Below are 12,509 nucleotides of genomic sequence, written 5' to 3' on the forward strand. Positions count from 1 at the left end.
GGATGTACATGGCGGTATGATGACGGTATAGTCTTCAGTGGTGGAAAGTATTTTTCCTTAATAACTGTACTTTGTTGAGGTACTTTACTAGAGTACCTATGTTATCTTTAGTTTAGTTACAATTTACAGGTACATTTAGCTGTTTTACTGCTCTATATTTATTTGACAAATATTATTTCTACTGTAGTTACTTTTCAGGATTTTATTTCAGAACAATTTCCATCAACTTTCACTATGTTTTAGCACCAAGCATCCTTGATGTAAACAGTACTGCGCTCTGTCCTGCAGTCCGTCCGTCAAGTGGAACAGCATGATCTGGGATGCCACAATGGAGCCAGGTCTCTGTAAACATGTGAGTCTTATGTTCCTGCGACCAGACATTAGCCAGGACCAGGCTTGGTGGGGGAATAGCCTTAGGTCCTAGCTGGGTTACTTTAGCTCCCATCTCGGCTCTCATCCCTTCCTCCTGCAGCGGTCACTCCGCCGCGTGTCAGATGTCTATGTGTTGTTAACAATTTCTCCATTTCCATTTACCTTCAAGAGGTATATAATTATTCTTTATTTCATGAAAAAAAAAGTAAAGACTTGAGAAAAGTCCTAAAATGAAAACAAATGTGTCTTTTCTCTTCTTTCCTATTTATCATGTCATGAAGTGGTGACCCTTCGAAGGGGCCCAGCACCCAGGTTGGGGAACTTTTGGACTAAGCTACCAAATATAATATACTATATATGTTTAAATTAGCTCCACCTCAAACACATTGTTGCTGCAAAATTGGCAATCTCATAATGCCATCTACTGTATATGATTGTTGTAGCTTTTTCTCTTATAATGTGTTGTAAGGGTTGTAAGTGTTCAGGCTGAGGCTCAGGCATTCACTTCAGTTTTGTAATGTCAAAGCTTATTGGCCAGAGCCCAACCTGCAAGGAACTCCACGTGAGTGCTAATCCTCTCTTGTGCAGCTCACGTACAGACTGCCTCCTGCTAACTGGGGACAGGGGAACAGTGGTATGTAATAATCCCCTCCACACCCCCACCTCTCCACAACAATACTCTACAGATTTTAGTTAGAAGAAGCATTTTGCAATACAGACTCACTAAATTTCTTTTGCTCAGATTGTGTATTTTTAAACGCCTCCCCGTGTAGATTTCCTTCTGTTAGTGTGAAGACTGTTTAATTCAGTTTACTTCAATTTAGGGTCATTTTTCTTAGTGTTTTTTCTAACACCTCAGACAATGGGAATTTACTCTGCAGTCAATATTTCAGATGATCTTGCACTTTACAGGGGGAAAAGTGCCTTTACCCAACTGGAGCACAACATAGTGGCTGGATATCTTATAACTGCAGGTAACAAAGATCATGGCTTTATAAATAGATGAATAGATGATGAGTGGTGAACAATGTGAATATTGTGCTGTTGCAGTGTGATTTCTCTGCTTGATGTTCTCCAGAACCTTGTACGGTCAATGGCATGTCAAAGGAGCCTGCACTCAGAAGTTGTTTAAACACATCTCACATTACGTTTTAAACCATCAATAGTAAGCTGGGAGGAGATATGGTAATTTGAAGTACTATTAGCTGTGTAACAAACTTATTAATCATAAAAAATAATGAATGAATACAACAATGATTTCAAGTGATTTTATTGTCGCCGTTCCATTTCCCAGTCAAGAGTTTATTCTGCGAGGTATATATATATATATATATATATATATATATATATATATATATGCGTGTAACTTGACCAGGCCTTGTCACTGTATTCCATTACGGAGGTTTTTATGTTTCTGAAATCCTAGTTTTGAATTTCTCTTATGGCAACTTCCTTAAGACAGTGAAATATAACCAACAGTAGAAATGAAGTGAACCTGTTAACTCTTCTAAGTGAGTCTTAAAGCTGCAGTGCAGTGGATCCAAATGCTTTTCTATCATGACCCCTTTGGAAGCCAGAACAATTGAACTGAAAATGAGATCAGGTTCTTCATATGATGAGCAACGGCAGGTTGTTTTGTCTCTCGCATCCGAGCTCTCTTGTTTGTTTACATTCCCAAAATGTTTTTCACAGCAGACATTTGACTTCCTGAAATTAATACAATGCAATGCACCCGGTGTGATCTATATGGTCTTATATAATCATTCAAAAAATAAACAACATGCAATGAGTCTAAGAATTACCATCAAGAATCACATTTGAAGAAGATGATTTTCTTATTGATACTCACTTGTTTATGAGAGTTATTGACTTGATTTGACTTTACTCTTTCGTCACTGTGACTGAATAGCATTAGGTGTTTGCAAATGTGACTTTTACATCCCACATTGTGACACTTTACTCCGACTTCTTTTCACCTCTCAGGTATCGTAAGTTTAACAAGCAACATTGTGGTGCTGCTGATGTTTGTGAAGTTTAAGGAGCTGCGCACTGCCACCAACTTTATTATAATCAACCTGGCTTTGACTGACATTGGAGTGGCCGGCATCGGATATCCCATGTCAGCTGCCTCAGACATCCACGGCAGCTGGAAATTTGGCTACACGGGTTGTCAGGTGGGTGGAATGTGAGTGCCCTCACATGTGCATTATTTCACTGATAGAACAATTTACATCTACAATGTAAGTCACATAAATGGCACCAAATGTAATGTTGAGATTAGGGGTGGTGTATGTTCTGTATACAGTGCACACTGACTGGTTTACTGTGTGAGCATGTCAGCAAATTACAAATGGAATATCAAAATGTTTTTAATTCCTTACTCTTTGATTATGATTTTCCTCAGTCCACAGCAATATTGAGCTATATGATACAGTTTAAACTGTGCAGTACAGTACCTACTGTGTTCCTTGCTACAACCGATTTGTCAAAAATGTTTACACACTCACTCTGTTTTCAGGGACATATGTGTCTCTAAGGAAAAGTTCACGTAAAATATCATTATCTATTCACATGTATTCAGTCAGTCAAAGTACTGACTGTAGTGGGTCGATAGTTCTGATCTATGTTAGCTTTCCTCAAACAATCCTGTTATCCTTCCACTGAATCAGGTTTCCTTTACAATACTTCTAACAATAGACATACAGCAGATTATTGGATGTGGTGAAATCAGAGTCAGAATTCTTTATTTAGATTCTCTTCAAATTCATTTGTTATACTATAGTTAAAATTAGAGCTGAAACAATTAGAAACGATTATTCCATCTCCAACAAAAGAAAAAAAAAATATATATATATAGTGTGAAACAGAATATATATAGTTTTTTTTTTTTTTTAACATGATACCAGACATGATGTGTTTTTTTTACTACCTTTATCATAAATATGCAACTAGTTTTAACCAATAAATCTCAAGACAACAAGGTTTATTATAATTGCAGGAAAAGGGCCATTATCATAAACTATCTGTTATTTTTTAACGTGTCTGTGTTTTTGTCTCTAGATCTATGCAGCTCTCAACATCTTCTTTGGCATGGCCAGTATCGGCCTGCTGACTGTGGTGGCCATCGACCGCTACCTCACCATCTGCAGACCAGACATAGGTATCTATTCACTGCTCTCCATGCAAGGGCGGAATTCCACTTTTTAAAATCCTATTTTTGTCCTCTTCAATAATATTGTTGAAATGCTTCTCAGGCTCAGGAGGTAGAGCAGTAGTCCGCATGTCGAAGTGTCCTTGGACATGATACTGTGTGTGTGTGTGTGTGTGTGTGTGTGTGTGTGTGTGTGTGTGTGTGTGTGTGTGTGTGTGTGTGTGTGAGAGAGAGAGTGTGAGAGAGAGTGTGAGAGAGTGGAGGTATTGCTGCTTGTAGCTTTCTTGATAACAGCTCATCCAAACAACTTCACACTCCACACTGCGCTCCCTTGGGTCCTGAGCAACACACCCGCCATGACATAGGTGCATCCCTTAGCCGTGCTAGAGTATACACTTCATTTGGGTGCAAGAGCTCACACATACATCGAGGGAGAGTGAGCTGTACCCAGCATGCCGTTAGGCAATCTAACACGTAATAGGGCTCCCCCCCTGTCATTACACTACACAGTGTGTATAACACACTACTGAAAAATATGTCTCATATAACTCAAGAGCACACACTCCACACTGCACTGCCTTTGGTCCTCAGCAATACCCTATTTAGGTCAACCATAGTATTGTCATTTGGATTTAAGCTATACAATGTTAATATAGAGCTTTTCAGTCAATCAATAGATATTCTATTCATTCATATGAAAAGTAGTATTCAGTGCACACTAAAAGTATCACAATTTAAATTCAGCATTATTATTGGACAGAGGTTGTCAGGTTGACAGATGTTTCTTGATGTGCTTGGGTCACTGGATGAATTGAACGTATGACTTTTGCATGTAGTGATGAAGGACATCATGTACTTCTCAACAGCATGGATCTCCTTCTTCTCCCATATCTTTTTCTTGAAAGGCTACTGACCTGTAAAACAGTTAAACAAATAAATAATTTTGCATTTCTCCATGGAACTGCTTTGGAAATGTTATTTGAGGAACAAAAGTCGATAAACACCAACTTTAAGGCTACAAGTGTTATTAAACCCATGTAACAGAATATGTTAATTCATTCTACAGACTCCATTTTGACAATACATGTGACAACTGATATGAATAATAATAATTTGCATTAAGTCGTTTGACATCACTCGGACAGTATTTAACCAATAATTCAGATTCCATTGACCTTTATCGTTTAGGGCATAGGTCACTAACAGGCGGACCGCGGTCTGAGTCCGGACCAATACGCTGACCTATATGGACCCGGACCTATAATCAATAAATTATTAAGGGATTATCAATTTTGACGGGGCGCTTCTATTTTAACCGGCGCGGCTTTTCTCCTTTTTACGGCACTGGTTTATCGGTTCAGGAAACTCACAGACCAATTACATGAGAGATAAGCCATCTCACGTGATACTACTCAGCCAATCATATCTGTATTCCAGGCGGCAAACATTGCGACTCTGAATACAGACGGATGAGAGGTAAGAGGCGAGTGACAGACGGAAAGCGATTAGCGATTAGACAAGTTAGCGATACAGGGAAAGAAGACGGAGAGACGAGTGAGCGGCAGACATGGAGAGAAACACAGACGGAGAGACGAGTGAGCGGCAGACAGGGAGAGAAAAATAACTACACATGGTGTTCTCTAAGAAGAGTAATGTGGAGCTTTCAACCCAGAATGGACAGACTCATTCATGTTCATCCTTCCCACTGGGAGCACAAAACCAGGGTGTCTCATATGCTCAGAGACTGTGGTGTGGTGGCAATGTGAAACGCCACTATGATACAAAACACAACGTTTTTGACCAAACATACCCACTCAAGTCTGAACTGAATGGTCTCAGAGCCCAATATTTTCCAGTATTTTCTCTATTTTATTTGTAGATGCAGCCCGAGAAGAACATTATACATATCTACAGTATTATATATATATATATCTGTATAAATCAATGTTAAGTGACAATAAATATTGTCAAAATATTTTTGAATTGCACTTTTACACTCTTCATCAAAACGACTTCATGAAAAGGGAAAGGAAAGGAGAGAACCTGCCCGGAGGAAGCCTGGGGCCCCCGTCTGGAGCCAGGCCCAGAGGGAGGGTCCGACAGCGAGCGCCTGGTGGCCGGGTTTGCCACGGAGCCCGGTCGGGCACAGCCCGAAGAAGCTGCATGGTGCCTCCCATCCATCCATCCTGTGGGCCTACCACTCATGGGAAAAACCGCTGGGGTCGGGTGCGCTGTCACACGGGTGGAAGTGATGGTCAGGGACCTCGACGGACCAGACCCGGGCAGCAGAGGCTGGCTCTGGGGACGTGGAACGTCACCTCTCTGTGGGGGAAGGAGCCGGAATCTACGCACAGTCTTGGCTCTGGAACCGTACTCCTGGATAGGGGTTGGACTCTATTCTTCTCCGGAGTTGCCCAAGGTGTGAGGCGTCGGGCAGGTATGGGGATACTCACAAGTCCCCGGCTGAGCGTCGCTACGTTGGAGTTCACCCCGGTGGACGAGAGGGTCGCCTCCCTATGCCTTCGGGTTATAGGGGGGAAAATCTCTGACTGTTGTTTGTGCCTATGCCCCAAACCGTTCGGAGTATTCGGCCTTCTTGGAGACCCTGAATGGAGCCCTGTAGGGGGCTCCAGTAGGGGACTCCGTAGTCTTGTGGGAAACGATGGGGACACCTGGAGAGGTGTAATTGGGAGGAATGGCCTCCCTGATCTAAACCCGAACGGTTGTTGTTGGACTTCTGTGCTAGTCATGGAATGGCCATTACAAACACCATGTTAGAATATAAGGATGCTCATAAGTGTACGTGGTACCAGAGCACCCTAGGCCAAAGGTCCATGATCGATTTTGTAATCGTATCATCTGATCTGAGGCCGCATGTTTTGGACACTCGGGTGAAGAGAGGGGCGGAGCTGTCATTTGATCACCATCTGGTGGTGAGTTGGATCAAGGGGTGGGGGAAGACTCTGGACAGACCTGGTAAGCCCAAACAGGTAGTGCGGGTGAACTGAGAACGTCTGGAGGAAGCCCCTGTCCCGGCACCTCAGGAGGGGGAAGCGGGGAACCATCCAAGCTGTGTACAGCAAGGGTGGGACCCTGCTGACTTTGACTGAGAAGGTTATCGGGCAGTGGAAGGAACTCCTGAATCCGACTAACACGCCCTCTATGGTAGAGGCAGAGCTGGAAGCTGATGGGGGACCATTGTCAATTTCCCTGTTGGAAGTCACTGAGGTAGTCAAACAACTCCACAGTGGCAAAGCCACAGGGGTTGATGAGATCCGTCCAGAAATTCTGAAGGCTTTGGCTGTTGAGGGGCTGTCTTGGTTGACACGCCTCGTCAACATTGCGTGGAAGTCTGGGACAGTGCCTAGGGGGTGGCAGACCGGGGTGGTGGTTCTCCTATTTAAAAAGGGGGACCAGAGAGTGTGTGCCAACTACAGGGGTATCACACTTCTCAGCCTCCCTGGTAAAGTCTCCTCCAAGGTACTGGAAAGGAGGGTTCGGCCGGTAGTCGAACCTCTGATTGAAGAGGAACAATGCGGATTCCGTCCTGGTCGTGGAACAATGGACAAACTCTTCACTCTCGCAAGGATCCTGGAGGGGGCCTGGGAGTACGCCCATCCGGTCTACATGTGTTTTGTGGATCTGGAGAAGGCGTATAACTGGGTCCCCCGGGTGATACTATGGGAGGTGCTGTGGGAGTATGGGGTGAGGGGGTCACTTCTGAGGGCCATCCAATCCCTGTACGCCCAAAGCGAGAGTTGTGTCCGGATACTCGGCAGTAAGTCGGACTCGTTCCCAGTGAAGGTTGGCCTCCGCCAGGGCTGCGCTCTATCACCAATCCTGTTTGTGATTTTCATGGACAGGATATCGAAGCATAGTTGTGGAGGAGAGGGGTTGCAGTTCGGTGGCCTGAGGATCTCATAGCTGCTCTTTGCAGATGATGTGGTCCTTATGGCATCATCGGTCTGTGACCTTCAACAGTCACTGAATCGGTTCGCAGCCAAGTGTGAAGCGGTTGGGATGAGGATCAGCACCTCAAAATCTGAGGCCATGGCTCTCAGCAGGAAACCGGTGGATTGCCTACTCTGAGTAAGGAATGAGTCCTTACCCCAAGTGAAGGAGTTCAAGTGCCTTGGGGTCTTGTTCGCGAGTGAGGGGGCGATAGAGCAAGAGATTGGCCGGAGAATCGGAGCAGCGGGAGCGGTACTACAGTCGCTTTACCGCACCGTTGTGACGAAAAGAGAGCTGAGCCAGAAGGCAAAGCTCTCAATCTACCGGTTGATCTTCGTTCCTACCCTCACCTATGGTCATGAAGTCTGGGTCATGACCGAAAGAACGAGATCACGGGTACATGTGGCCGAAATGTTTTACGTTGAAAGGAGCCAGTTGAGGTGGTTCGGACATCTAGTAAGGATGCCACCTGGGCGCCTCCATAGGGAGGTGTTCCAGGCACGTCCGGCTGGGAGGAGACCCCGGGGAAGACCCAGGACTCGGCGGAGAGATTATATCTCTTCACTGGCCTGTGAATGCCTCCGGATCCCCCAGTCGGAGCTGGAGGGTGTGGCCCGGAGAAGGGAAGATTGGGGTTCCTTACTGGAGCTGCTGCCCCTGGGACCCGACCCCAAATAAGCGGTAGACGATGGATGGATGGACTTTTACATTACATTACAGTTCATTGAGCTGATGCTTTTGTCCAAAGTGACGTACAAAAAGTGCAAATTCCAGGCGGCAAACATTGCGACTCTGAATACAGACGGATGAGAGGTAAGAGGCGAGTGACTGACGGAAAGCGATTAGCGATTAGACAAGTTAGCGATACAGGGAAAGAAGACGGAGAGACGAGTGAGCGGCAGACATGGAGAGAAACACAGACGGAGAGACGAGTGAGCGGGGATACAACTCCAACTCATGGGGATACAACTCCAAACAGCAAGAATCTTGTACAATAGTACAATAGCTTGAATCGTTTAAGTGTAGAACACTATCTTAAAATAAGCCAGTTTGAAGTGCAACATACAGAAACAATAGAATACAAATTCAACTATTGACTATAAATAAGCCAAACCAATACCAATATAAGTGTAACATACAAAGAACAGTTATTTTAATTTCTTCATTGGCCGAGATGCAGTCGAAACAGGTGAGTTTCCAGTCTGCGACGGAAGGTGTGAAGACTGTCTACTGTCCTGACATCAATGGGGAGGTTGTTCCACCATTTTGGAGCCAGGATAGCAAACAGGCGGGTTTTGCTTGAGGGGAATCTGGGTCCCACTCGTAGTGAGGGAGTGGCGAGCCGATTTGCAGATGCAAAGCGAAGTGAACGTGCTGGGGTGTATGGTTCGACCATGGCTTTATAAAGAAAATCATGTACTCAATGTCTCATTGGAAGTTGGCTGCCTACACATGCGTTTTTTAGCCAAGTGTGTATTCTCACAATGGCATGTGTGTGTTGCCACCAGGGGCAGGTACTGAGTTACCACACCTATACACACTATGTTGATCATAGCACATTCTGGGTTCAACCCTAAAAACTTCCTACGGCATTATTTTGACCTTCTTTTCAATGAATCTAAGTTTATTTTTGTGGGGTTCGGGTTTTTGATACCCACCAAGATTTTGGACCCCACACTGTGTCTGTGCTAACATGTCGTGGGCTCCACAATGTGATAAAGACAAAAACACACACATTCAAAGTGTGGCACTGTTGGCAGTAGCTAAGAGTAATCCAACAGTGCTTCAATAAATCCCCCTTCATGAAGGTTACACTTTTAGAGAGGTGTTGATGTGAATGTACATGTTCTTTCTCTCTCCAGGGCAGAAAATGACTATGCGATCATACAACCTTCTTATTCTGGCAGCGTGGCTCAATGCTGTGTTCTGGTCCTCCATGCCTATAGTGGGCTGGGCTGCTTATGCCCCTGACCCCACTGGAGCCACATGCACCATCAACTGGAGACAGAATGATGCGTAAGTTTCAATATACTGCAGATGACATTAACTGTAACATTTTTGTTTTAATATTACTAGGAAAATTGCTCACAAATAATGACTAAACAAATACTACTGCTGCTACTGTGATAGTCTGTTATTGAGTAATATTGTATCTCAACTCTGTAAAGGTTCAATGTATTCATCCATAGAAACAGTGCATCCTAATCAACAACACTGATGACCAAAATGCAGGAAACAAATACCCACAAAATAAAGCCATACATAATAACATAAAACTATATTCCATGATAAAACTGTCAAAAAGATTCATCCAAACAAAGTTTACATTTACATTACAAGTTTTGTTTGTGCTTCATCCTTGTTTTTTTTTTGCTTTTGTATTTTACTAAATTACTATCAGGTTTCAGGTTACGCTGCTGAAATGTAAAGAATGTCTTAGCTTAAGCCGTTTATTAGTTCATCTGATTAGCGGGGGCACAGAGCAGGCACAGCAGTATCATGAGCTACAACTCACAGAAACTGAACAAACACTTTCTTGTTATTACAGGCAGATACGTTTTAGACACATTTATGTTTAAGAATCATTTAACAAATAATAATCCAGTAATTCTGGACAATGCTGGAACACACTGTGCATATGTAGAACATTTTAAATGGATGGGCTCAAGTGAGCTAGCTTGTATAGACACTGCTCGAAACTATCGTGTTACGCTATTTCACTACTGTGATAAGTGCTGCTACCACTTTCTACCATATATCTCCCACATAACTATACTTACCACTGCTGCTATTACTACTGCTGGTGCTACTATACATTCCTACTACCACTATTAGTAATGCTTAATTCCCCTGTTAACAACAATGGAATAATTATTGATAATTATTAATTAAAGGGAATAAATAGTTACCACTGGTTAGCTAGTTAGTTAGTTAGTTAGTTAGTTAGTTAGTTAGTTAGTTAGTTAAGTTTTATTATAGTTATTATTGTGTAAGGATTTGATTAGGAATGATAATAGGCTATCTATCTATAATCTATAATATGAAGAATTAAGAATGCAAAGTATTTAGTGTAGTATTGTATGCTGTATATTGTAGTAAAGTTGTATTGTATAGAGTAAATATAGTTTAGTATTTTGTCGTTTTGTTTTTTCCTACATTCTGAATCTTCACACTTAGATTGTAAACCTGCACCTGCTTTGGTTATACTGTCTTTAACTATAGCCAATGCAACAAAGCAAATTCTAATTGAATGTAAAGGATTTGAAACTATTTTTTAAAAGTCTGCCAAGATCAAATATAATGCAGTAGAATATTGTTTGAGAAGACACTATAAGTACCTCAGCTTCTCTTCCACAGCTCCTTCATCTCTTACACGATGGCTGTGATTGTTGTGAACTTTGTGTTGCCTCTGACTGCCATGCTTTACTGCTACTACAACGTGTCAGTCACTGTGAGGACATACAAAGCCAGAAACTGCCTGGACAGCATCAATGTCGACTGGTCAGATCAGATGGATGTCACCAAGGTGAAAACTGATCCATCCAGCTCACTCTTCTTTCTTCTCCTCTACTGAGTTAGTTACTTACAGTGAAGACCATCATTTTAGTGGTGAAAAAAAAGTTTGATTGACTCTCAATCAATGAATCAATTAATGTTTTCCCTGCATGTACTACTTGTGTAATGTACTACTTGTGAAATGCTTCCAGTGTGCAGTGTTGCATGATGTGACGTGAACCCCTGTCCCCTGGATGTGTTACAGACACATTTCTTGGTCGTTTGTCTCACATGCATCTGTATCTAATTTGAATCAGTGTAGCCTTCACTGGCAGTGTAACAACTCACACTTTATCAGGCTACTGTGACCCAAAATGTATTTTTAGGAACCATATAATTAGTTCCATCTAACAGTAATTAACTGGACTGTGAGCGTCTGTATTTGGCTCATCAGATCACGTGCAGATACTGGACTGCCGCAGCGGCTGTTTCAATATGTATTCTGAACTCTCTACATTACATTATAAACACTATTCTGGCTGTATCATATGAAAGCTGTGTTGCTATGTTTTTTGCAGATGTCCATAGTAATGATTGCCATGTTCCTGGTGGCCTGGTCTCCGTACTCCATCGTGTGTCTCTGGGCATCATTTGGTGACCCCAAGACCATCCCTGCACCCATGGCTATCATCGCTCCACTCTTTGCCAAGTCCTCCACCTTTTACAACCCCTGCATTTATGTTATTGCCAACAGAAAGTGAGTCTTTTCCTGAGCATTATTCTTTGATAATAGTTCATGTATGTGTGGATGTACTTGTTGCTTGTGAGTGGCAGTTTTTTTTGTTGTACTGTGTTTGACTGTGATAGTGAGCGGATTATCTTTTCCTGCAGGTTCAGAAGAGCCATCATAGGGATGATCCGATGCCAAACCAGGCAACGAATCACCATCAATACCCAGGTTGCCATGACAACCTCCCAACAACCCCTGACTCAGTGAGGTGAAATTGCATCAGCATCACATTGTATTGTTAAAACCATGTATAGAAGACTGCTATGATGAAATAACGTGAATCACTCTCAGTGTTTTTCTCTCTATTCTAGCAGTTTTTTCTGTTGAATAATCTGCACTGTGGTGTTTACTGTGTACATTCCACTTGCTGTGACATTGTTGTCATTGTTTGTGTTCTCGGTACTTCAATAACAAACGGACAATAAAATGCTTTCTGTGTAAGGACTGCATTCTTCAACTGCTTGACAGAATCACATCCTGTGCTTGGAAAAAAGCCAAAGCAAGAACAGGAAAACCCATTACTCTTTGTTTCCCACATGTTCTGTGCTGCAGACATTAGACCTCTAAAATTATAACAACAACAACACAACAACAACAACAACAACAAAACTGTGTTGTCTTTCTCTCTCATTGAAGACCTGCAGTCATCATACAGCAGCAAGTATGTATGTTGCATCTAATGCCTCTTATTTTGTACACAGTCAGTCTGATTATTTCTCACAGTACACAGTATTGGTACAAATGTACGCA

The 12,509-nt window shown here is 42.6% G+C and overlaps 1 protein-coding gene across 2 annotated transcripts; it reads left to right on the forward strand.

Annotated features, from left to right (window-relative positions):
- The first annotated feature begins 297 nt into the window (after nucleotides 1-297).
- rrh (retinal pigment epithelium-derived rhodopsin homolog) lies at nucleotides 298-12,173 on the forward strand. Of its 2 annotated transcripts, XM_029460995.1 has the most exons (8): nucleotides 298-352; nucleotides 1,285-1,346; nucleotides 2,356-2,546; nucleotides 3,433-3,532; nucleotides 9,337-9,490; nucleotides 10,832-11,000; nucleotides 11,548-11,726; nucleotides 11,861-12,173. In XM_029460995.1, the coding sequence occupies exons 1-8, from the start codon at nucleotides 321-323 to the stop codon at nucleotides 11,964-11,966; spliced, it is 993 nt and encodes a 330-aa protein (XP_029316855.1). In that variant the 5' UTR covers nucleotides 298-320; the 3' UTR covers nucleotides 11,967-12,173. The 2 variants fall into 2 exon arrangements, with proteins under 2 accessions (XP_029316855.1, XP_029316853.1); XM_029460993.1 differs by having other exon boundaries at nucleotides 307-1,346.
- The last annotated feature ends 336 nt before the right edge of the window (nucleotides 12,174-12,509 follow it).

The sequence above is a fragment of the Cottoperca gobio genome, chromosome 22 (assembly GCF_900634415.1).
Source record: "Cottoperca gobio chromosome 22, fCotGob3.1, whole genome shotgun sequence".
In the NCBI taxonomy this organism is placed as follows: Eukaryota; Metazoa; Chordata; class Actinopteri; order Perciformes; family Bovichtidae; genus Cottoperca; species Cottoperca gobio.

What these genes read in the sequence shown, in the direction of transcription:
- rrh (XM_029460993.1), top strand. Translation starts at nt 1,235, where the DNA reads ATGGGAATTTACTCTGCAGTCAATATTTCAGATGATCTTGCACTTTAC. An exon ending in AACTGGAGACAGAATGATGC is followed by an intron (nt 9,491 to 10,831) that starts GTAAGTTTCAAT and finishes TCTCTTCCACAG; the next exon opens with CTCCTTCATCTCTTACACGA. An exon ending in ATCAGATGGATGTCACCAAG is followed by an intron (nt 11,001 to 11,547) that starts GTGAAAACTGAT and finishes TGTTTTTTGCAG; the next exon opens with ATGTCCATAGTAATGATTGC.